The sequence below is a fragment of the Leishmania infantum genome, chromosome 29 (assembly GCF_000002875.2).
Source record: "Leishmania infantum JPCM5 genome chromosome 29".
NCBI classification, from domain to species: Eukaryota; Euglenozoa; class Kinetoplastea; order Trypanosomatida; family Trypanosomatidae; genus Leishmania; species Leishmania infantum.
In genome coordinates this window covers 386823-411137 of record NC_009413.2, presented here as the reverse complement: position 1 = coordinate 411137, position 24315 = coordinate 386823, and the positions used below count along the sequence as shown (strand labels likewise).

Genomic DNA, 24315 nt, shown 5'->3' with positions numbered 1-24315 from the left:
AGCACTTTGCAGGTATCAGTTGCCGTCCGTGAAGCATGTGAGCGCCGCATCTGCCTTGCTGAACACCACTTGAAAGTGCAACGACAGGAGACGTCACCAATAACCCAAACGCCGATCCAATACCCGTCCCTGCCGCAGTGAAGGGAGTGGGCGGAGGCTGAGCGGCTGGAAATGGCGGCACCGGCGACATCTCTGGTCGATCAGCCAGCGGCGCGCAGGTCGTGGCATCGCTCTACCCCGCGTCGGCGTCGCTGTCCTCTGAGCGGGGGTCCATGATCATTCGAAAATCTGCCGGTTGCTCGGCGGGCGCTTCGGACGGCGGTGTCCGGGAAGGGGCGGGGGTAGCGGGCGTCGACCACAGCCTCTGCGACGGCGGTGCTGGGGTGAAGCGCGGCTTCGGAGCCGCCAGCGGTGCTGCTGGCTCGGCAGTCCACCCTCCCCGTTTGCCGTCCTCACCGTGTCCATCCAGGAGGCGCTTGTACGCGGCGAAGAAGTCCTCGCGCTGGCGCACCCACGCCTCGTAGTCGCCGGGACTCAGGTGCGCAGATGGGCTCTGCAGGGGAGCGGGGGTAAAGCCCACGCTTATCGAGCCGATGGTGGCCACCACGCGCCGTGCCCCGTCCAGTGCAGAGGCGGCGCCGCCACCCAACTCATCGGCCCCAGACCCCCCTGTCGCCAGTGCGCCACAGAAGAGAGAGGTTCCCTCTTCGGAGCCGGCTTGCTGGTCCTGCCATTCCTGCACGCCAGACGCGTAGCGCCACACCGGATCATCCATTGGGGCAGGGGCATCGGCCAGGTACTCCAGCTCTTGCTTCATGTAGTCCTGACCGGCCTCAGCGCGCAGCGCGACGGGGAGCGAGGCGCGACGCAGCGATTCGCTGCCTATGTGTCGATACTGCATCCGCCACGCCTCCAGCAGCTCCAGCTCCTCTTTGTTGGGCTTGCCAAGGGTCGCCTCCAGCGCCGTCAGATACCTGCCTGCGCGGCCGTCGCGCGTGTGTGCCCGATCGCGCTCACGCCGCTGCTCCTTCGCCACCTCGTTCAGCCCGTCCACGTCGCGTTGGATGCGGCGGATGAGCATCTCGGTGGCCTCGGCGTCCGGCATGATGAACTCCTCCTTCCGTGGGCCCATCTTCCCTGCATTGCCGAACGGCGAGGAGCTGCCGCAGCGGAAGGGGTAGCGCTGGTGACTGCCATCTCCGCCGCAGAAAGAGCCGCTCACGCCACCTTGACGTGAGGCGCTGCGGCGCAGAACCGCAGCGGCTGCCATCGATGTTGGCGGGCGCGAAAAACGTGCCCCATTCCCGCCAGCGCGGCCTATACTGCCGTTGCCCACGTACGGCTCACCGCCGCCAACGGCGCTGGCGTGGATAGTGGGCGGGTACTCTACCAAGTACTCCGGCACTGGCTGCAGCGGCCCGTAGCCCTCCACGAAGAGGGCAGGAGCTCTGCATCGCTGGCTGCCTCGGTAGAAGTGCTCCACAAGACCCGCACCGGGCGCAGCCGCCTTCGCAGTGGCACTCGGGGTCGCCACATTCGCATCGGCCACTTTCTGCAGCAGCAGCGGCGCCGGCGCTTCCGACGTGAGCGGTGGCGCACTCCCGGCAGTGAGGCAATTGGCGCTGTGCCAGCGATCCCGCGCCGTGGCCCGCACCAGCTGCGGGTAGGACGGCACCCTGTTGTCCGTGAGAAGAACGCCGCCGTCCTCGGTGCCAGCCTCGCTTCTTTGCGGCGCCTCAGCGTCCGTCGCACTTCCACTCAACTTCAGCGACAGCGCCAGCAGAGACGACGACAGCCCGCCCGTGGCATTAGCACTCGGCATGCTAGCCATGGCCACCGTCTCTAGTCTCTCAAGAAGGCTGGGTCTCTGCAGCTGCTGCGCGCGCCGCTGTGACTCCACCGATGTGGCCACCGGCGACGTCATATAGCCGGAGCCGGTGACGCTGCGCCCGTCCCTGACTTGCTGCGCTGGTGGCGCCATGTCGAGCTGCGGGTTAGCCCACGCGAAGCTCCAAGGGATGTCGTAGTGTTTGCATAGCAGTTCGATCGCCTGCGCCGGGTCCCGCTGCACCAACCGCTGGAACGCCTCCTCTTTTTTCTGGCCGCTGCTTTTGCTCGGAGAGCCGCACAAGGACGACTGCGTCGCCATCGAGTCGGCACGGACGGCAATTCCGGGACTCGACCGGAGCGCCTGCTGCTGCCTAGGGCGATCCGGCGACGGGGTGAAGGCGGCTGCAGGAGAGTTCGCCAGCCCTTCAGCGTCGCTGTCCAGCGACTGCATCTGCGACTCATTCAACAGCACCAGTGTGTCAGGCGGTGGAGCCACAGTGCTGCCGGCAGTGGGGCTGTAATCGCCCGAAACTGCTGATGGGTGAAAGAATTCCGCTGACGCAGCCGCTGCCTCGCTGTCCATGCGGGACGCCACAGCAGTTCGCATCATGGTGAACAGTTTCCGTGTCTTGCTACGCAGCTTCGCCTCCGCCTGGACCTCCGCGGCCTTCTGCTGCGTCTCAGCAGAGTTGCCGTCTTTGAGATCTGCAGCCGCGAAAAGAAAGTTGTGCTTCGTGTAGCGGTCGTTGGGGGTGACGGACATGAGGTGCCGGCGTCCCCGCTGCGCCGGCGGCCCGAGCGCGACGTCCGGGTCCACCATCGAGACTGAGTGCTGGATGTGGGCGATGTCAGGCAGCTGCATGACGTAGCCGACGGCGATGGCCTCGCTAAGAGCCAACTCGTACCTCGGCCTCTCCCCCTGAAGGAAGATGTGCACAGGGGCGGGACTGGTGTCAGAGAGAGCGCTTGCAGCGGTGCGTGGGACGGGCATAGCTGTCACCGTTGCTGCTTCTGTCTCAAAGCGGGACGGCTTGCCCTCGGGCGGTGACGTGCTCGCCGTCGCCTTAGACCGCAGCGCGGCCCGATTCCAGACGGCGGCGTCGCGCTGATTGATCTCCTGCGCGAGAGCCGCCTCGTGGCACTGCTCAGCCGTCCAGGTGCGGTCGCGCTCCTCAAGCAGGCGCACCATGCGATGCAGGCGAGGCGGCAGCGGTAGGTGGCTGTGGCGGCCGTGAGCAGGTGTCGCGGCCTTCGATGGCACTTCCTTACCGAGGAAAGTCTGCTTCACTAGGAAGGCGCCGGCATTTGCTAACCGCTGTCTGGGGACACCGCAGCTATCGACCCGCGGCGGGCGCGTGGGTTGGCGCCGTCCATTATTGGCTCGAGCGGTGTTGCGTCCGGACCCTGCAGCGGCAGGAGTGTCATTTAGGGTGGGCAGAGGGACGGTGGTAGTCGCAGAGCCCGAGGCGACAGCAGAGATGTCGCTTACGGTCTTCTGATGCTTGCCGCCGGGTACACCAGCGCCTCGACGCTGTTGGAGCTGGCTCAGCGCAACAGACACCTGCTGACCCTTTCTCCCGCTAAGGCGGCTGATGGCCACGTCACGAGCAACAGCGTCGAGAGCCGTCTGCGGAAGTGTCGCGTCTGACCTGTCGGCCCCACGATCCGTAGTTGAGTAGCTGATGTCCTCCCACCGTACATAGCCGCGATAGAGGAAGCACAGCGCCTTCAGCTGCACCTCGCTCACCGCACGGCCGTACATGAGGTAGCTGGTACTGCCTCCGGGAGGTGCCCCCACCGTCGGCATGCGCTGCCGGCCAACAGTGTCCACCTCGATCTCTGGTTGTGGGGTACCGAAGATTTGCTTCATCAGCTGCGGCGTTTGGCTCGTGACCAGACCCGAGTACCGGTATAGTAGGTCCATCCGCCGGAGTGCGTCGATGAGACAATTCACCTTGATTCGCCAACCCTCCACCATCGTGCGCGCAGCAAGCCCCAGTGGCCATCGATGCGGGATCAGACATCCCTCGCCCAGCACGTCCCCTGGGCCGTATGTGGCGACACCTTCACAAATTGTCGACACGGTGCCGCGCCTGATGAAGGTCATCTCGGTGCACCTCGTCGATGTGCTCGCCACAAGCGAGCCCGGTGTGTAGATGACCGGCTCGAGCCGCTCTTGGATGAGGCGAATGGCAATATCAGGGAGCGGCTTCAGCAGCTCGGAGCCGGCCCGCAGCTGCTGTGCCAGCGCGCGCGTGAAGCGCTGCTCGCTCATCCACTCCACGCGGAGAACCGCCGCCTTCCGTAGCAGTCCATCACGCAGGGTGGCATCACGCTGCATCAACGCGACGAAACTTTGGCGCGGTAGGCACCACACATCACACACCGTGTCTGCCCGCAGTATGCAATGGCGCGGCTCGTTGAAAAGCACCGACAGCTCCCCAAAGGAGGCGCCCGATTCCACCACCTCCGCTGGCTGGGCTGTGGGTGTCTCTCTTAGGCGCCAGCAGCCGCACCCGTCGCATGGGAAGCGCGAAGCCACCAAACCATCCGGTGACTCCCCTGTCATCAGCAGTGCCGGAGTGATGCCGCTCTTCGGGAGCACGAAAACGTTCAGACGGCCGCGCCGCAGGAAGCACAGCTGCCGAGCGGACCCAGGCATGTGCGGGCAGGCCATCACCTCGCCAGGCATGTATGTGCGTGGCACCATGTGCGACATCAATGCGCGGATCGTATGCGCCGCAGTGTCCTGCAGCAGCCAGCTCTGCCTCACTAGCAGCTCTGTGGCGGCATAGTCGCTGTAGAGGGCGCGGTGCCGAGCGGCCACGATGAAATCGGCGACGGTGCGGGCGGCCCCACGCGGCACAACTTCGCCCGGTGCGGCGGCGCACCACGGCACGTACAGGTTCGGAGAACGCTGCAGCCGCTCCGCCCGCTGCTGGGCAGCGATTTCGATCACAGCGGCATGCACGTCGCTTGTGCGGATTCGGAAGGCGTCGACGAACTCCACGTACGTTGCTCCCCCGTCGCCTTTTGCACCCTTCGACGTAGCCGACGCGCTCCCTGACGCTGGCGCAACGACAGAGGTGGTCGAGACGGTGTAGCACACGTACTTGAATGGCGCCAGTCCAAGAGCCTCGCCGGCTCCCAGCACTGCCGGGCCACACACTTGCTCTGTGCGGATGGGCCGCAGCGTTGGCTGTCCGGCGGTGCGGCTGGCTCGTCTCAGCGAGCGCTGGATCGCAGTTGTCACGTTAGACATGGACGCACCATCCATATTCGTTCCGCCGCCGCCGGCGACGGCGGAGTTGTTGTATCCGATCGAATCGGTGGCTGCGTAGTCATCTATGGCCAACGTCACTTCTGGCGCAAGGCCACCGCCGCACAGGTGTACCACATCCTTGGCCGAGGTGAAGTACATCCGTCGCTCCCCGCGCACTCCAAAGCCGCCACCACGGCGTTGATGCTGAGGCGCCGGACACTGCGCTTGCGTCTGTGGCTGGAAAAAGGTCGCGGACACAGTTCCTGCCACGATAATGTACACAAATGACGCCTCGGGCGGCTCACGGGGGTAGACCAGCACCCCTCCAGCCTCGATGCTGACGGGGGCAACTTTGTCCTTCAAGCAGGCAATGACGTCCTTCGGCTCTAAAGACAGATTAGCCGCGCCTCCGTCCAGCATCAGATCTCCCCCAGCCGTGTTGAGTGCCCGGGTCAGCGACGTCAGTGCGTTCGTCACCATCTTCGCATACGCTGCCGCACCTTCGACGGTGTCCCGCGACGGGAACCGTTGAAGGACGTTACGCTGGCGCAAAAGGAGCTGCTTCTTGAGTCGCACAATAGGGACGAAGTACTCCCGCAGCGCCACTCCTGGCAGGGCATCAAGGGCCGTGCTAATGTACGTAAGGCGGTCAATAGAAATCCCATTGACCTCGATGGCGTTGTCGCGGCTGCTGGAATGCGCGTTTCCGCCACCGAATGCGCTGGAGCGGCGGTGGATCGTGTGCCACACGCTCTGGCGGCGACGAGCGGCATCGCCGGCGCGCTGGGGCGCGTGCCGGATAATGCCTGGTGCGCTAGGTCTGACTGCCGTGAGCATCGGTAGAAGAGGGCACAAGTGGAGAGATAAAAACAAAAGCAGGTGAAAAAAGAAAGCGTCGTCTAAGCAGCGGGAGGCAGACCTTCTGCCCCGAGGCCTCTGTCGGTGCCCGTATATGGGAGGGAATACAGTCGTCCGCGCTGCCGCGGTGCCGCGTGCAGTGAATAGCAAAAGACCTCGATGAACCAAAGAAGAGTAGGGAGACGTGACTTGTAGACGGTCTAGCTACAGCACGCGAAAAGAAAGGTGGCAGCAAAACACGCAGAGGGGGTGTGGGGCGGCGTATGCTGGCGAGGGAGAAGACGGCCCGACTAGCCAGCTTATTGGTGTTCACTCTCTCAATTCGGTTCAAGTGTGAAGACTTCGCGCCGGTGCTTTCGAGCGAGGGCGCTTAGTGAGAAGGTAGCGAGGTGTGTTGGGGCAACGGTTAGGGATGCACTGCAAAGATCAACACACACACACACACACAAACGTATACGCTTTTAGGCGTTGGCACGTCGTCGTCTTCCCGGCTTGAAGTTGTGAGGGGCAGGATGCGGACAAAAGGAGGAGAGGGATCCGAGTAGAGAGCGTGAAAAAGCGAATGCGCCCTCTCCCGTGTGTCACTCATGCACACCATCGATGCCTTCTCGGCAGACTCAGCAAGCGGCATTGAACCAGCAACTCTTTTGCAGAGGCGGCTCCCAGAGAGATCCATGGAGTCTGGGAGCGTGCGTGTGCGTGCGAGCGTTTTCCACGCCGTCACTCTTTCCTGAAGACTTTCAATGCGCAGGGCGATGTAGCGCATAAGACAGCCCGCACCCGCGCTGGCGGTTGACTGCAGAAGGGTGGTGAGCGCTGGTCGGTAGAGAGCATGGCGTGGCAGGCGCAATGTGTGTGGGGGAAGAGCAAGCCACATCTCAGACTTATCTGTGGTGCACCAGCGTGTACCATTCATTCCTTTGTTTGCGTTTTCTCATGCGCGGTGTCGCCTGCTATTGGTCAGGTACGTGACGACTCTCACGAGACCGTGGTGGGGGCCGTAATGAGCGAAGCATCACACATCTCTTCAGCCCTCCCTGCACTACCTGGCGCACTGAAACTTGGAGATGCGCCCGCACCCACGGAGAAAGTGAGCCGATTCACTTCACCTGAGCAGGGAAGGAAAAAAGAAAGAAAGAGGAAGAGAGACATGCTGCAACAGTTGTACACGCTTTACATCGCAGTTCTGTTGTTGCTGCCTTCCGTTGGGAAAAGGGGAGGGGGTACCAGGGATATCGGGCAGAAAATGACAACAACAGCCACCACACCTCCACAACAGACACACACACACACAGAGACACACCCATTCCAAGAACCAGCAAGGAGCGGACACTCACAGAGAGATGAGGCAAAGGACAAAAGAAGGGAAAGGAGACGGCCGCCCTTGAGCACGCGACAAGACGACGGCAAGCACAGCGGAGAAGGGGGGGCAGGAAAGCGCACACAGGAGGGGGTGAATAAGAAGGCAGTGTATCAAGTCAAAGACAAGGTTCAATATATATATATATATGTACATACATATACAACAGCGCAGAGCTTCTTCGGCAACCGCAGGTCTCGCCTTCCCCTCCCCTCCCCAAGCTCTCGACGTCGGCGCGCTTCGTCCACCACACTTTCGTGCACCTGCAGGTGCAAGCGGGAATTTCTAAAACCCGAGATACTAAAAAAAGGCGTTGCGTGCCGTGTGGGGTTCGTGCTCGCGCGCACCTCCGCCAAATATTTGTGTAAGCATATGTGCCTCACAACAGTCATCAAAGGGGGTAGTGGCAGTAGTAGGGCAGCTTAGCCCGCCCCCTTCGTCGTTGAGAGGCGGTTCGCCATCGCCTGCTCGTCGTCGCGGGAGATCTTTGTCGTCTTTGGGTCGTACGGATAGACGTACTTCTCGAAAAGCTCCTCGTCGCGCTTCTCCCAGTCCACGTGCGAAAGGCGCTCCACGCACCCCTTCAGCTCCTTCTTGCCAATCCTCTTTGCCTCTGCGGTGGGCATGTAGCGCGCGTAAAGCTCCTCGCGCCGCGCCTGGCTCCTCTTGCGCTCCTCCTCGTAGATGCGGCGCACCTGGTCATCGATCTCGCTGGAGTCCATCTTCTTATCATTCTTGTGCATCTCCTCCGCCAACTTGCGATCTCGCTCAGCTCTGGAGTTGGCAAAGCGCGCCACCTGTTGATCGTACATGCGGCTTACCAGGCGGCCCTCCTCATCCTTCGAAATGTGCTTCTGCATCTGTGCGCGTGTCCGCTCCAGGGTGGCGCGGCGCTCCTCCTCGCGCTGCTCCGTCAGCTTCATCTGCCGGTAGTACAGGCGCTGCACGAGGTTCTCCTCCTCTTCCGGGGAAAGGAGGCGCTCGGCGATCAGCTTGTGGTACTCCGTAGCCGTCATCCTAACGCAGTGTGTGCGCGCGTTCCACGGTAAGTCTGCAGAAGCTCCCAAGCTAATGTGGGACAGAGCCCAATTATATATATATATGTGTGTGTGTACTTCCTGAAGTGCTTGTGACCGTCACGGAGACGATTGCAAGAAGAAGCCGTCCGCACCCTATACGCAGGAGAAGTGGCTGAGAAGCTGCTGGACGACGGCGCACCGAGAAGAGCAAAGGTTTTGTAGAGAGAGTGGCGAGTGAATCGAGAGGCAAATTGATTGTGTGTGTGGGTGTGTTGCATCACAGGTAAAGCCAGAGAAAGCACTCCCGTAGAGCGAGAGAAACCTGCAGAGGGGAAATGTGAAGGATGAGAAAAATGCAATGGGAGAGAAGGATGAAGCGTTGCCTGTCCGCTGCGCAGAGAGGAGGCAACGTGGGTACAGAAAAGTACGAGGGCGTGCAAGGTCGCATGCATGCTCTCACGAAGAGGGCCTTGAGCGCAGAGATGGTGGAGGGGTGAAGCGCAAGTGCGCATCGCGTAGATACGCCGAACATGCGCGAAAGCAAAAGAAAATAAGTAGATTTGAGCATCTCCGAGACATGCCACCAAAGAAGTTCAGCCTGACGACAGCACATGGTCTCGTGCGCCCTCCCCTCCCCTCCCTCCCTCCCTCCTTGCTTTGCAGACCGTACCGAGACCTCGTGTTGTCAGCGTCACCATCAGCGGGCATCTCTCTCGGACGTGACAACTCACCGGTCGAGTGCTGTGTGTACGTGCGTCCATGTGTGCCGATCCACGTGAATGAGGGCAGCGTGGTTTTACTGAGGCCCCACCGATTGCTGCGAACAACGAGAAGACACGAGGCAAGCAAGCAAGCGAAGAAAACAGTGACGCCCGCCAGGACCATCAAGGCCGTCGGAGAGGTGGCCGCGCAGGAGTGTTGGAGTGGAACTCCTCTCCTGGCGGCATGGCCCCTCTCTCGCTCTCCTTCCCGGTCACTGTCCGCGATTCACCTTGAGGTCCTCCGTAAAGACCGCGTGCGCCTCCGTGTAGGCGTTGGTGGGGACGTGGAAGTATGAGTCAGCCGACTGAGCCACATTAATGGTGCGAGGTTCCCCTCGCCGCACAAACACACCCATGTGCCCGGAAACCAGTGCGGCTGCCACGCTGTCACTCTCGGCAGCGCCATCGCCAAGACTCTTGCCGCCCAAGCTCCGCTCATGCTGTGCGGCGATCGCCCGCTGCATCAACCTCTTCTCCTGCTCGCTGGCGCCGTCGTAAAAGTGGTGCGCCATCTCGCGCACATGTGGAGCGGCGGCAATCTCGGGCAGCACATCCAGATTCGCGTGGCCCATCAGCGCCGACTGATGCTTTGCCTGCTGGATCTTGGTGAAGGTCTCCTCGAGCGACGTGCTCTGAATGAGAAGAACAAGCTCGTAGGTGACACCGTTGCGGTACTCCGCCTCGCGAAGCAGCCGCGTCCGTTCCCGGTAGGCCTGCAGCTCGTTCGGCGACGAGGCAGCCGATTTGCAACTTCGGCGGCCGTTGTTAACGGGGCGCTGAGAGGCCTGCCATGCCGCGTCCACTTCGTCCGCGTTCATGGGTAATGGCACACACGCGCTGGAGGCGGAGATGACTTCTGGGCAGCAGGCGGCGAAGAAAGCGCTGAACTCGCGCTGCAGCTCCTTCTCGACCTTAAGGTAAGCCTGATGGAGAAGCTGCTCTTTGTGCAGCACGCGGTCCGTCGCCGCCCGCGACAGCACAAACTCCAAGGGAGAAGCTGGATTCAGCACGATGTCCACTTTCTCCGGCACGATGGAGGCGTTGTGCAGCAGTGTGGAGACATCTGCAAAGTAGCCAATCAGGAACGGGTGCAGGAAAGGCCCGAACATGGGGAGAGGAGTTGCTTGCTTTAGTTGGAAAGGTGAGGTCTGGGAGACGGATTCCCAGTAGGCCGCCTTCGCCTCGTCCGCCGCCGCCTTCGCGGACGCCGCGCCCGCTACGCTCTCCTCACGCGACGCGGCTGCCGTCGCTGCTCCAGCTGTCCTCTGACGCCGCCCGGTATGCCGTTCGCGGAGGACGCGATGGTGACTGGATGACGCTACCCTGCGTCTAATGCCCCGCACCTTACTTGCGGAACCATGTGAGCGCTTACGTGCACGAGTGCGTACCGCCTTCTTCGCTGGTGCAACTCGACGCCTCTCACTAGGCGCACTCGATGTGTCAAGCTCCTTCTCCACAAGGCCGTCCATCAACATCGTGTCGAACAGCGCATCTGCGTTGATGGGTGTGCCATCAAGCGGTGTGGGAGGCGCTGCTTGTGCTGCGTCGCTGCCAGGAGCAAAATTAGGGACGGTGAGCTCTGCCGCCTTCAGTGCCACACATGCGCTGCCAGGCATGTGTGCTTCTGTGCCGTCTTCCGGCACAGCCTTGGCTTCCCTTTCTTGAGCTGGCTGACCCCCCTGGGATGCCAAACCGTCGGGGGCATCGTCCCTTTCCTGCATGGTCACCTCGGTAGGGGGCCGCGCCTCCTGCTGCGCGTGCCGCTGCTGCCACCACTCACTCTGGAGCAGCGTGTCGGGCAGCAGACCCATGATAGGCGCTTGACCACCAGCAGAGGCTGTGGTGCTTGAGCCGGATGCCCACAGCACCCCACTTGGGTCGCGTACCGCAAACCCGAATCGCTGGCAGAACAGCCGCAAGTATTCGAGCGATGTGAAGACGGGCAGCGCTATGTAGTTGTCCAGAGCAAATACCTGCGGCTTCACGTCGTACGGGTCCCACCGCCTGCAGACCGGGGACGCAAAGGAAAGCAAGGTGCTGTTCACCAGATGCCGCACCAACTCCAGATCTGTCCGGGCATCTCGATTCTCGCTGATGCACAGCGCAATAGCAGCCTCGAGAGCGTCGTTGCGGGGCAGTAGCTCAAGAGCACGCAGCTGCGCAGCTGCCACTCCCGGTGCTGACGCACCGCCGCTGCTGCTACTCGTAGCGCTGGCGCTGCGCTGCTCCTCTCGCAGAAGATGCTGGAGACGCCGGCGCTCCTGCAACTGCTCCATAGCTGCGCGGTTTGTCTGACGAAGACGCCGCAGTCGACGGCGCAGCGAACAAAATCCGGCGCCACGCGTCCCCCTGGGCCTAAAGCACATCAGTGTCGTCGACAGCAGCATGTTGGCAATAGCCGTTCGTGCGCGAGGTGGAGTTCGTTCAGTCCTCCAGCACAGTGGAAGTGGATCGCTTGTTGTTTTGCTTAGAAAAAGGAGCCGCACGACTCCTTCCTCTCTCTCTGTGCCGCACACAGACGCTTGCGCTTCCAGCACTGAGACCTATTCAGGTTCGCACCCGCGCAAAAGGATGTGGTGTGGAACGACGGAAGGGAGACGGAGCGCGTGTAGCCGAGTGTGTTGTGGTGCTCCTCGCCAAAGTGCCTGTGCGGCATCTGCACCCCACACACTCCCTCGTCTCCAATAAAACAGTCGCCCAAATAGAAAGGACGATGGAGGCAGGAGAAGAGAGAAATTCGCGAGACGCACAAACACATCCACACACATTTCCATGAACGATGCGTTGAGTCTCGTCTTGGCGAAAAACACCAACACACAATGAGGGGAGCCAGCAGCTGCGCTCTGATAGCTCGCGCCCGCTGCTTTGAGTCTTGCGGGTTCTCCGGAAGGCGGGAACGACGTGAAAACTGAGCGACGTCGCAGGGGAGACACACGCGCATTCAGAGAGAGAAAAAAAAAGCGAGGCTGCATGCGAGACACTATCGCCCCTTCGAGGAAAACTGTCGATCTGTGAAGAAAGGGCTGTAGTGGCTGCCCCCCTCCGCCTCCTCCTATCCTGACGAGCACCTCAAGTCTCCAACAGCACCTTGAGCATCACCCGAGGGTTTGACACTCTCTGGGGGGTGGGAGAGGTGGGAGACGATTCTACATGTCGTACTTTGCCCCGACGCTCTAATTCGTGTTTGCTTGTTGTTGTTTGTTTTGGGCTGCGTGTGTATCTCCTTCTATTCCTCTGGGCTCTGCCTCGCAGGAAGCACCGTGGGCATCGCGAAAGAAAAACGAAGGACAGAAAAAAGGGGGAGGACAAGTAGTGGTCGCTGCGGTGGTACTGGAGGTGAAGCTTACGAGCACGGATACCGAAACTAAGCGACAGCGCGCGGCAGCCAACGCATGCACTTCCACAAAGATGCAATCGGGCAAGGGAGCAAAAAAAAAGACAAGACTGCGCCTCCGTCGTTGCATACAACAGTCACCTATCGAGCGGGAAAAAGAGGAGGTAGAAGAAGTATAAACGAAGCCAAATGAAGATCATCGAAGACATGAAGCGGAGAGAGAGGGATAGAGAGGTGTGAGGTGAAACGCACCGCTTCTTAGGGCTTATCTGTGTGCGCGTGCCTGTGTGCAAAGACGCAGCGGTGGGAGGGGAGGGAAGGGAAGGGGGGCTGGAGAAGGATGGACGAGGGGATGCAGGTGTTGGGTCGATCAGTCACCCGTTTGAAAAAGAAGGCAAGGTGAAGAAGGAGGATGATGGCGGAGAGAGAAACCGGTAGGAGCCAACGGCGCGCGTGAGAGGGCCCCTCCATATCTGTGTGTAGATCAGATCCACACTCCCTGTAAGAACCGTGGATGAGTTGCGTACTATCGGCAGTGTTCTTGCGCAGCTGCGCTGCCACGTGGACAAGAGGCTCCAGAGGAGCCGCGGCGCGCAAGGGAGGGAAAGGAAGATCCCTTGAAGATGAGCCAGGGTGCTTGCTTGCAACGCGAAGCGCATCGTTCTCACTCCCTGTCCCCCGCCCCCATCATTCGCTCGAGGGTGCCCTTAACATCCCCGTTTTTGCTCTCGGCTCGTGCCTGCCGCCACCGCAGCGCTTTCATTTGCTGTGTTTGTGCAGCAACCGGTCTAAGCTTTCGGCGTGGGCAGCGGGTTCGCGGATGTCGCCGAGAGATGGCTGTTGAACGTCAGCACGATCTTACCCCACGCCTTTCTGTCGTCGAGCCGCGCGTGCGCCTGAGCAACCTCCTCTAGCGGGTATGTCTTGTTCGCCACTGGCACAATCAACCGCTCATTCATGTAGGGTATTACCGCCTCCTCGAAGGTGTCTACTAGGTTCTGCTTGTAGTCGTCTGACTGGCAGCGAAGCTTGGAGAACATGACGTGTGCGCGCTGTCGCAGCAGAGGAAGGCAGTTCAGGTGCACCGTTGCACCGCCCATGAAGGCGAGCACCACGATGCGGCCGTCCTTCGCCAGCACCGCGGCATCCTCGGAGATGTACGACCCACCAAAGACAGAGTCCAGGACAAGATTGATGGCACCCTCGCCAAGGAGGCTCTTTACCTTCGGAGAGAAGCACATGCCGGTCTCATCCGGTGTGCGGGTGAGGTTGATGCTCGCAAAGTTCTTGCACACCTCCACCTTGGACTCTGAGGAAGTGGTGAGAGCGGTGGCCTGGAAGTACTTCTCGACGAGCTGTGCTGCCGCAGTGCCGACGCCGCTGGCTCCGGCATGGATGAGGACTTTTTGGCCCCTGCGACAGTCGCCGTGGTACTTTAGTGCCTGCCACGCAGTGAGAAACGCCTCCGGAATTGCAGCCGCCTCGATAAAGGAGTAGCCTTGCGGGATATGCATGACGCTGCCCTCGTGTGCAACGGCGTACTCGGCGTACCCGCCACCCGGCAGCAACGCCATCACTTTGTCGCCCTCCTTGAAGTCCTTTACATCGTCCCCTACCTGCTCGACAATGCCCGACACCTCCAGCCCCAGAACCTCGCTGCTGCCTTTTGGTGGGGGGTAGTGGCCCTTGCGCTGAGCCGCGTCGGCGCGGTTGACGCCAGCCGCACTCACTTTTATGAGGATGTCCCTCCCGCGGGTGATGGCAGCCTTGGGTATGCGAGAGATTTGGAGCATGTCCGTATCGCCGAACCCCTTCAGGGTGACCGCACGCATCAACTGCATGGTTGCCAAAGGAGACCAAATTAAGAAACAACGAAGAAAAAACGAAGAGACAGAGGGAGCAGGTGAGGTATGATAGCCCCCCACCACAAAAAAAAACGTGCCTTGCTGGCAGTGTGCGTGCCTTTGTGGTGGGCAAGCAGATATGATCGCCGAGGAAACAGCTCGAGCCGGGATGAGAGAAAAAACGAGAGGCCCGCAAACACAGCTGCGCCGAAAAGAGCGTAGCACGATGCACCGCTGCTATTAGTGTACCCTGCCCTCGCTGGCGTGAGATCAGAGGGAAAAAATGGAGGATTCAAGGGGAAAACGAAGTTTACTCATCGAGTTGCGGGGTTCCATCCCCCATTTTTCGAGTGTGCTGTGGACGATGTCACCGAACGTGTTGAATGTGGCCAAGAAGGGCGGAGCTGACCTCTGCATTCCGTTTTCACAGCGTCGCTGTTTATCGCGTTTTGATGACCTCTACGGACAGTGCAGGGTCTGCCCCCTCCCTCCCGCCCTCATCCATCACGTCGTGCTCTTTGCCATGTTGCTAGGTAGACCCCGTCACGCGTGGTACGCAGAGTCACGGTTCCGGCGGCCTGCAGGATTAGCGGCGGATTTGCTGTTTTTCAGAAGTGGCCGCGTATGGGAAAAAAAGTTTTCCGTGCATGCATTGCAGCATGAATCGCATGGCCGCGTGCGCAGCCTTTACGGAGGGCAGAGAGGGCCGGTGTGCTGTCTTTTGGAAGGTGTGGTGCTGCCGCTGTTCTTCGCTTTCTTTGGAAATGTTGTTTATGCCTACAAGGCACAGCAAACCGCGCAGAGCCCAGCCGAGTTGATGCTATTTGCGCCTGGCGCCCCTCTCCTTCCCCTCAGAGGCTACCGGTGACGACCATCTGCCTCGTATGCGGATGCATGCGTACCGCGCACCCTCCCCCTCACCGTCCTCCTGGGGTTGCAGCCTATGTGAAGGCCGTGCTCTGCGGCAGACGCCGAAAGGCGTGCGGTGCGACGTGGTTTACATTCGGTGCTGCTCGTTGGCGCCACAAGCGGAGTTCGCTTTGGGCGCTCTGAGGCAGATCCGCCCACGAGGAACCACAGTGGAGGCCTCGTGACCGTTTTCGAACAGAGCCGGCGCGTCGCCGCGAGGAAAAGACAAAATTTGTGAGGGGGCATGTGCACGACTCGGGCGGCACACCAAAGCCGACCCATGAGCCGTCCCAACTCTTCCTCCTTGTCAGCTGCTTGAACGAATCGGTGCTCAGCTGGGTGCACGTCTGTTTTCCACCGCAGACCGTTCCCAAGTTGTGGTCAAGCGCCACGCCAGCCAACGCAGACATGTTGCAGGTGCAGGTCTCGTCGTCATTCGAGGTGGCGCTAAGCTTTTCCGCGGCGATTCGGGGCCCCTGCAGAGCTGTCTCCACCGCCTGTCGACCACCCGTCCGTTGGATGCTGTCGATGCAGACCTTCACGTGAATTTCGGAGGCGGGTCGCGTGGCACACATAGGATGGCAGGCCGATTTTGCTGCCACTACCCGCATCACCTCTGGGCCGACAGCCAAGCTCATTCGGGTGCGCTCTTCGCTGATGCACGGAGCGGTCCCTGGTTCACAGGCTCAAGAGCGGCCGCAGATGCACGGAAAGAAGCACTTGAAAAAGATGACCTTTCCAGATCTGTCACCCCCCCCACACACACGCACACAGTCGTGGAGCACGAGTTCTCCCGTGGCTGCGCATCCAGACCCACCTCCGCGTTGTAACGCTGCTCATCTGGCCAGCTGTTGACTTGTCGCGGCCAGAGAATGAGGGTGCCGCCGTCCGATACGTCCTTTCTTCTCTTCCACGACGGTGAACGCCCATTCAAGGAGAGGGGTCGCTGCTGCGCTGGGCACACCATAACGATTGCTGCCACTGAGGGGAGGGGCCTCGACATCCGCGTCTGTCACCGGCGGCGGAGGAGTGACGCTTCCTGGGAACGCGCGGGGGCACTGGTCGGGGGTACTTTCCATGCACCGCATCCGTTGCTGGTTCTCGCTTCTCATCTCGCCACACAGATCGACAAGGTGCATCGCCTTCCCCTGTGCCGCGTGCAACGGGGCTCCCTCCGCTCTTCTTTGGCCACTGGTAGGCGTCAATGGGCTGGTTTCGGGCACGGCTTGTAGGACGTGCAGGATGGCCCCTCCTCCTCTTCAGGCTGTGAGAGCCGGGTAACCTGCACGGGAGCAAGATGGCGCGTATTCGAGGCGTGGGGAGCACATGCGTGCTCTCCTTCGGCTGCTTCCCTCTGCTCACGGTCACCCTGCGGGGATGCGGGCGCCATCGGTGCGCCCTGTGCCGTGTAGGCGTCGCATTGTGGGCGCGGCAGCTCCGTAAGGCGGTGGCCACCGTGTTTGAGGCGGGAAGGCAATCACTGGGGCTGCTGTGGGGGTACACGCGAGTCGGCCATCTCAAACTCACACCTCTTCCAAGACAGAGCGGAATTCCTGAACGGATGCGACCTTCCTGCGCTCGGCTTTTTGGAGCTGCGTAATGCACGCCCCGGCGAGATCTACGTCATTTCGCGAGAGATGTGTATGATGGTTGCGTTTCGGGTGCAACAACGCGACCCATCGGAGTCTTCCCAATGAGGGTCCCGCAATGGCGCCTCTGTGATGCCGCACTGATTGAAGCGCATGTAGTCCTCACATCAAAATCTGCGGCCGACAGAGTGGAAGCGTTTTCTATTCAGGACGGCCAGCCCCTGCGCAGGTGGGGAGTACGTGCATGATCGCATTACAGCGCCGTCGTGAATGGCCCGGCATGTGTGTGAGGAGAACGTCAGCGTGGCTCACGCCATGTGGTACGCATTGGGTACTGTTGGATATGTCCTTATATGGGTATTATTACCTTTTCAGTGTAGCAGAGTGGGCGGAGCTCATCCCACTGACTACCTGCGGGAGAAAAGAAGAGGGAGAAGAGAGGCGAGATTCGTCAGCATGCACAGTTCTTAGGCGCACCTATACCCGCAGTGCAAGGGGTGGCAGCTGCTGCCGCGCTGCGTGTGTGGATATGTGAACAACTAAGCTGTCGCTTTACGTGTTGGGGGGGGGGGAATATAGGTTTTGTGTGTATGCATGTCTGTGTATGCCCGCATACAATCGCATGAAGCAGTTGGCATCACACGAAAGCTGCCATAAAGTCATCGCAGGTGGACTGTCAAAAAAAAAAGGAGAGCAGCAGCAGAAGCGCAAGGAGCTGATGTCGAGGTTTTCCTTCATAGGCAAGCGACAGAACAACGGAGAGTTTGAGGCACTGGCGGAGAATGAGAGGTGGCCGGAAAGAAAGAGTGCGCGAGAGACCTGGATAACTCGGAGGAGCACCACGGCAGTGCACTCAGCCCTTTCCACTTCCCCCTCCCCCTTCTTTCTCTCAGCGCCAACTTCGTTGTGCCCGTGCCACACGCGCACACGCAAGCAGACAGAGGGATAAAGACGCATGACGGCACGGCGTCCGGCGGAGACCGGGCAAGCCAACGCTTGCTTCTCCTTTCGTATTCTTTGCCTTCGGCACGACCCTCACCGCACCCAAAACGAATGACTAAAGTGTCCGTGCGTGTGCGTGTGCGTGTGCGTGTGTGCGCCGCTCTTTGCAGTGGCCCTTGTAAGGCGGGAAGAGGGGAGGCGAAGAGCGACGACGAATTATTTACTCTACAGAGAAATCCTGCTGCTGGTGGGTTTCCTAGTGCTTTGGCCTCGACGTGGTCGCCCTCAGTCGGTAGCCCTCCGCCTCTTCCCGCATATGTGTGGGATAAGGAGTGCCAGGAAACGGCGACGAGACGTTTTGTGCACCGGCACCTGCGGGCGCGGACGGCAAGCATGCCATCGACCCGCGACCTTCACTACAGAACTCCAGTCTCTCCTCCACGCCCTTGTCTTTGTACGGTGACGGCGGAGTCGTATGCCGCGGCGGCGACGGTGACGCTGAGAGTGCGCGTGTGGGAGGCGCGTACACTGGGATGATGTTCTCCTCGACGTTCGCCAGTGGGTACTCCTCGCTCTCGGGGATTGTTTGAATATACGTCCAGTTGTAGTGCGAGTTGCCGCAGGGTTGCTTGCACTCGATTACGCTGATGCCGCGTCGCGGATCATTGTATGACTTGCGCGCCACGCCGCAGCGCTGGCATCGCACAATGTAGGCTACGCCTGCCATGCTGAGCGCCGCTCACTCGCGAGCCTGCGAGTGAGGAGAAACCACAAGAACAAAAAAGTAAAGCAGCGGGTGTGCGTATGGGAAGGAGAAGTCTGCATGCAAGATAGGGGGAGGGAGACACACGCAAGAAGGGCTCCTGTACGTGCACGTACGAACCTCTCCGACAACATAAGCAGTGCACGTCGAGCAGAAGAATGAGGAAAGAGGAAGGAAATGAGACAGAGAGAGGGATGGCTTCTTGTGCGGGATTATTGCGACATCGACACGCCTGCACCGCGCGCGCACGAGTGGGAAGAAACACTAAAAGTGGAGTGCACCGGCATGCCGACAGCGCCACGACAGAGGCGCGACGGCATGAGCCAAGGGGAAAGGCCTCATACTTTGTGGTCGCGACAAAACCTCCTCTTGAAGCATTCGAGGTGCTAACATGAAATTGCAGGTGTACAGTTGCGCGAAAACTCTATGTGTGTGTGTGTAAGGCTGCATCCACCGCCGGAGAAGGGAGAGCGCCGGCGTTGGGGTGAAACGGATGCATTTGCGACAGCTTTTACTGACTAGTCTTCTTTTTTTTTCCTTCGCTTTTCTTGTTGCCGTGTGTGCAACTCGTAGGCTCACTGTGTGCTTCCCTTGCTTGCGGGAACGAAGCAAGTGAAGAGGGGGGAAGAGGCGCTGAGGAAGAGGAGACAGCGGAGGAGAGCGACGCACACGGGGCCGAAAAGAGGGGCGGAAGCCGTTTGCATGCTCGCACACAGGCCCCACACATACACGCACGGTAGGCTACACAAGAACAACAGAAGAGAAAAAATATATATAGAGATGGTAAAAGCGCGTTTATTTCTGTGCCACAGCACACAGCCTGTACATACGGGAAAACAGAAAGACCGAAACCTGGGGAGCGAAAAGGAGGAGGCGATGATACAGACAATAAGAAAGATGTAAGAGGGAGGCGGCCGCGTGCAGGGAAAGGGCGGCGCAAACAGTGATCAAGAGGGAAAAGGCGATCCTAGCAAACAGAGTGCTGAAAGTCGCGCCTCTAGCAAGGGCCGCACCTGCTGATTGTCGTCGTCTTCTCTTTCTTCTCACCCCACCCCCACCCCGGTGCACGCAGCTGCAGCTGAAGAAACTAGAACGACAGGAGATGGGGGAGGAGAACGTGCCTTGCAACCTGCAGGCAACCGTGGGGAAGGCAGATGTTGGCTGCGGACGTATTTTGCGGTGTGGCGGTACTCGCTTTCCTACAAGCCGCTGTCTCCGTCGTCTGCCACGATTCACATTAGGTGCAGAGGCCTTGTGGGCATGTTGGCCCACTCGTCATTCCTTCGCTCTGGTGGCGTGAAGAGCCTTTGTCTTATCTGCCCCTGTCTCTCTCCCCCCCCTCATGCGTCCTTTCGCACCTTCACCGCTTTTACGTGTAGTATACATAAAGGAGAAGTAGTAGTAATAGAGGCAGTACAAGGAGGTATGGTGTTGCGTGCGTGCGCGCGCGTCTTCCCGAGTGCCGCCAGAGCGCGGCGGTGAAGAAGACAAGTAACAAACGAAGAGAGCTTCGAGTGATAAGACGAAAAATCGCAGCCCGTGCCGCACGCAGACACGCACACGCAAAGACGTTGGAACAAGGCGACGCAGAGATCGAGCCTCGAAAGCACAGAAGAAGAGACTCACGATAAACGTGCAGGAGGAGGGAGGGGAAGCGAGGTGATACTGGAAAGGCACCAAACCCAAGCATGAAAAGATGGCGAACACCTACGAGAAACACAAAAGGAAATGAAAGCAAGGTAGTACTGCGAAGCCTATACACACCCGCCTGCGAGGAAGAGTGCGAGCGAGAAGGAGGGGGGGGCGATGCAGAGCGTTGGTAGCAGTGGAGACAAGTACCTGTGTTTGGGTGTGTCTGTGTGCGCTCGCCTCTGTAAGTCAGCCAGCTGCCGCTGTGAAACACGCAGAGAGGCAGAGATGTGCGCAGGCGCATTCCCACCAGAGAGGAGAGCAGCGATGGCCCAGAGCAGCACCTCCTCTTCCCACACCCGCTCTGCCAACGTCACTCGGCCCGCTCGAGCACCGCAGCAAATACAGAGAGAAGAGAGAGAAAGAAAAAAAAGAAGGAACGCTTGCTCTGAGCGTTGTCTCTGCGCACATCTTCATACGCTCTTGCCACTCGCCTGCTCGCTTTTCCGCTCACACGCACCACATCCTCACTGCCGATACAAGTGCGTTGGCGATACCGTGGCGTTCGTGAGCTGCGCTCCGTCGCGCAGGTACACCGACGATGAAGAGCCGACGAACATGGGACGGCCCAGTCCTGCCGTCGCGGAGGTCGGCCTACTAAAGCCGTCCCCACGCTGCTGATTTGGTGCGTATTCGGGAACAGAGTACCGGCCATTTGCTGAGACGGGACGCTGCGGCACCAGCGGCGGCGCATTGTAGGCCGAGCTCGAGGGCAGGGCCTGCTGCAGCGGCGGCAGATGCTGCTGATGCTGCTGATGCTGTTGATGCTGCTGATGCTGTTGATGCTGCTGATGCTGTTGATATTGTTGATGTACGTGATGCGAGCTTTCAAGAGCACTGCGTAGCGCCTCCTCCAGCTCACGCAGCTCCCTGCGGTCTGCCTTGTTCACCTCCAGGATGGCTGCATTCTCCTCTAGCTGGGTGACGCGGAGGCGCAGACCGTCATCTGGTTCTACCGCTACCGAAATGCGTCTGCGATCAGCGGCAACGTCGGGCTGCGATGCCTCCTGCCGGCGCAGCACCTCCACCGTCGGCTGTTCACGCTCGTTTGAGTTGAAGCTGCAAGTCACAGAAGACGCAAGGTGGGGCGGCGGCGACACCAACCCGCCTTCAGCCACAGTGCTGCTGCCGCTCAGGGCCTCCTTGGCAACTGCCGGCAGGACGCCAATGCTGCCCACGCGACCCGAAGGCGGACGTCCGGCGGCAGGGATACTACCCCGATTGCACGATAAAGTACGCACTGGCGCCGCTGCGGCAGTCCCGTCTGCGATCAACGCCTCACCCCCAGCTGCTGGGCCGTAGGACGTTGGCGTGGTGTGCTTGCCACGCGGACAGCCCTCCACCGTCTCCTCTAAAAGCGAGACGCGACGAGCCAGGTCTACCAGACCAGGGTGGGACTCATCCACGCCACCTTCCTTCGTCGCCCCAGTTTGGCCCAGCAGCGTGTTGAGACGGTCCTCGAGCTGAGCGAGATGGTCGTTCAAGCGGTTTACGTCCTTCTCCGTGCCGCTGATGCGCTTCTCTGGGTTGGCGCGCCCCTGCAACTCGCGCACTGCCGACTCCAATGGCGGCAAACGCTGCTGCTGCAGCGCCGCCATGTCCTGCTCCAGAAAGCGCATCGCGCCCTTGAGGGTCTCAATCTCGCCCGAGTGATCTGCCGCCTCCGCTGGGGCGGCCATGGCAGCCACATACGAGGCTGTGCGACTTGTCCGCGCGGCCTCGCTCGTCTTGGCCGCGAGCGCGTCGGCCGCTTGACGCTGCAGTAGCGCCCGCAGCACCTCCATCTCCTCCTGTATCTTTTCGAAAGAGGGCAGTGAAAGAACATACCGGGTCCGGTCCACAAGGCTGTGCTCCATCTCCTGGTTATCGGTCCGCCGGCCCATCTCTAACACCTGCTCCGGCCCCGCACCCCAGAGATCGACAAAGGCCTGCAGCGCATGCAGCGACTTCTCAGTGGCGGACACACGTTGCCCTACCACATCGGCGTGCCGGTTGAAGGTGGCCCTCATGGCGTCATGCTGCTCATCCGAATGCTTCTCCGCATCGGCCGCATACGCCTTGTGTGCCGCGTCGCTGGCCGCGATGTGCTCTGTGTTGGCCGCAACCTTCTCCGAGAGCTGAGCCACCGTCGACTTGAGATCCTCGAGCGCGGTAGTCACCTCCTCGCCGGGGCCTCTCGCCTGCTTGAGGGCCTGAATCTCAGCACGCAAGGCGCTGTTCTCCTGCGTCAACTTCCCAAGACGGTCGCGGATCTCATCAATGTCGTCCTCATGGCCGTTTCCTTGCTCCACTAAGACGCGTATCACATCAGTGAGACGGCTGTAGCTGAGCGTGAGTTGTGCCTCAATAATGTCCGGCACACTCGTCACATCGATGTCGATGCTAGGCATTATTGCGAGGTCGTGTGTAAAAACGTGCAGAGGGGGCGGCGGGAAGAGGAAAGCGCGCAGGGCGAGAGAAGAGGAAAGCTGGGAGTGTGCGATGTCGCTGCAGGTGCAGTCACCGAAGATGGGTGTGTGCGTGTGTCCGTGCGTGTGGTCGACAGCAGTGAATGCCAAGAAGAGGTATAGGTCTCTCTCTCAAGAGTCACGCGCTGCAGCTCTCGTGTAGCCACGCCCGTGCGTACGCCAAATGTGTTGCGTCGGAAATACGTTGGGGTAGCAAAAGCGAAACACAAAGAAAGGGAGAGCGGCTGGAGGGGGCTGCGGTGAGGAGGCGGCTTAGTCCTTCGATGGTGTCTCGCAGCGTCACTAGTGGCGGAGTCCCGCAATCTAGCAGCGTGGCAGACAGCTTCGGTGCTCGCAACGGCTCTCGTACCGCCGAAGAAACGAGAAAGCACGGTCTGGATTTGTACGCGCACGCCACCCAAGTGCTGCAGAGAGTGCACCCCGTGTTGTATGGAGACAGAGAGACGAAGAGAGGGAGGGCGTGGAGAGGCGGCGCATACGTGAGTGGACGCGAGGAAGGGAGGAAACGGGCAAAGTGCGGCAAGCTCATGAGGGTAGAAGCGGCGAGCAGCCCAAGGGAGACGGGATGGCTGACCAGAGAAACATGAGACGTGGGCAACGTCGCGGCAGTAGTCACCAGAGAGAGACGCCGTTCACCGATTTCCAAACCCCCTCCCACCTCCTCAGCCGAGAGAGAGAGAGACCGGCCGAGTACTGGTGAAACGAAGGAGGACGGCGGATATGGCGAGAGAGGGAGTCAAGGTGCGCAGAGCAGCGGCAGTCACTGCGCGCTCGTGCGACGCTCCCACAAGCGCCCTCTACTGATCCCCCCCCTTGTGCGTTTTGGACTAGCTTGTCCGTGCGGTGCCCTCTGTGCTAGATGGCGGCATCGGTTTCCTCTGTATTATTATCTCTGTCTTGTGCGCGCGTGTGTGTGTGTTGTTGCTTTCGCGGCCCGAGCTAAAGCCGTTGCTGGTGCGGTTTACACACATATAAGCGCGCACGAGAGAGCGCGAGCGAGAGACAGAGAAGCGTGAAGGCGTGCCCACTAAGACGGCACCAAGAGCGCAGCAGCGGCTCAAGAGGAGAGAAAACAGGAACGGAAGGGGGAAGCACCATCAGTAGCAACGATAACAGCAGCAGTATTGGAGACGATGCTGACTAGAAGCATGATGATAAAGGCTGCGGTTGAAAAGCGGCGCCTGCAATCGTGCATGTACATAGGTAAAGAAAGATAGGGTGAAGTGGCGTGTGCACGTGGGGGTGGGGGGTGCGGGACAGCACACGGAAATGAGCAAGCGCCGTGGTGAATAAAGGTAACGCAGAAAAGAAGCCATGAGAAAGAAAAGCGACACACGGAAAGCGACGCCTCTACCGCCCAACTCTACCTATCCGACCCTCTCGCCTGTCTTCAAAGGAGACAAGGCGGGGGACCAAATAGGAAACAGAAAACGCGTAGAGAGCGGAAGGCGGGGGGAGGGGGGGCTGCGCGTGACAATCGCATCGCACTCTGCCCTTCCCCCTTCCCCTCGTCCTCTTTTCGCGCCGTCTAGCCCCTCCTCCAGTGCCCCTGGACCCCTCCCCTCTCCATCGTTTTGCGGTGTGTCGCTCCGTCAGATGCGGATGCGCACACATACAGCCACCCAAGCACCTACGGAAAGGAGAGGCACAGCGAAATTCAAAGAAGTGCGCTACACGAGTGTCGACA

General features: G+C 60.3%; 5 protein-coding genes across 5 annotated transcripts; all 5 read right to left on the bottom strand.

Annotated features, from left to right (window-relative positions):
• Positions 1-232: 232 nt before the first annotated feature.
• Positions 233-5929, bottom strand: LINJ_29_1130 (conserved hypothetical protein; the record flags this gene model as incomplete). Its single annotated transcript, XM_001466595.1, has 1 exon — positions 233-5929. The coding sequence occupies one exon, from the start codon at positions 5927-5929 to the stop codon at positions 233-235; it is 5697 nt and encodes a 1898-aa protein (XP_001466632.1).
• A 1803-nt stretch (positions 5930-7732) lies between these two features.
• Positions 7733-8326, bottom strand: LINJ_29_1120 (conserved hypothetical protein; the record flags this gene model as incomplete). The annotated part of the gene is made up of 1 exon (XM_001466594.1): positions 7733-8326. The coding sequence occupies one exon, from the start codon at positions 8324-8326 to the stop codon at positions 7733-7735; it is 594 nt and encodes a 197-aa protein (XP_001466631.1).
• Positions 8327-9302: 976 nt separating this feature from the next.
• LINJ_29_1110 (conserved hypothetical protein) lies at positions 9303-11477 on the bottom strand (the record flags this gene model as incomplete). The annotated part of the gene is made up of 1 exon (XM_001466593.1): positions 9303-11477. One exon carries the CDS (start codon positions 11475-11477, stop codon positions 9303-9305), a length of 2175 nt encoding a protein of 724 aa, XP_001466630.1.
• Positions 11478-13212: 1735 nt separating this feature from the next.
• Positions 13213-14265, bottom strand: LINJ_29_1100 (conserved hypothetical protein; the record flags this gene model as incomplete). Its single annotated transcript, XM_001466592.1, has 1 exon — positions 13213-14265. One exon carries the CDS (start codon positions 14263-14265, stop codon positions 13213-13215), a length of 1053 nt encoding a protein of 350 aa, XP_001466629.1.
• Positions 14266-20627: 6362 nt separating this feature from the next.
• On the bottom strand, positions 20628-22550 carry LINJ_29_1090 (conserved hypothetical protein; the record flags this gene model as incomplete). Its single annotated transcript, XM_001466590.1, has 1 exon — positions 20628-22550. One exon carries the CDS (start codon positions 22548-22550, stop codon positions 20628-20630), a length of 1923 nt encoding a protein of 640 aa, XP_001466627.1.
• Positions 22551-24315: the final 1765 nt, after the last annotated feature.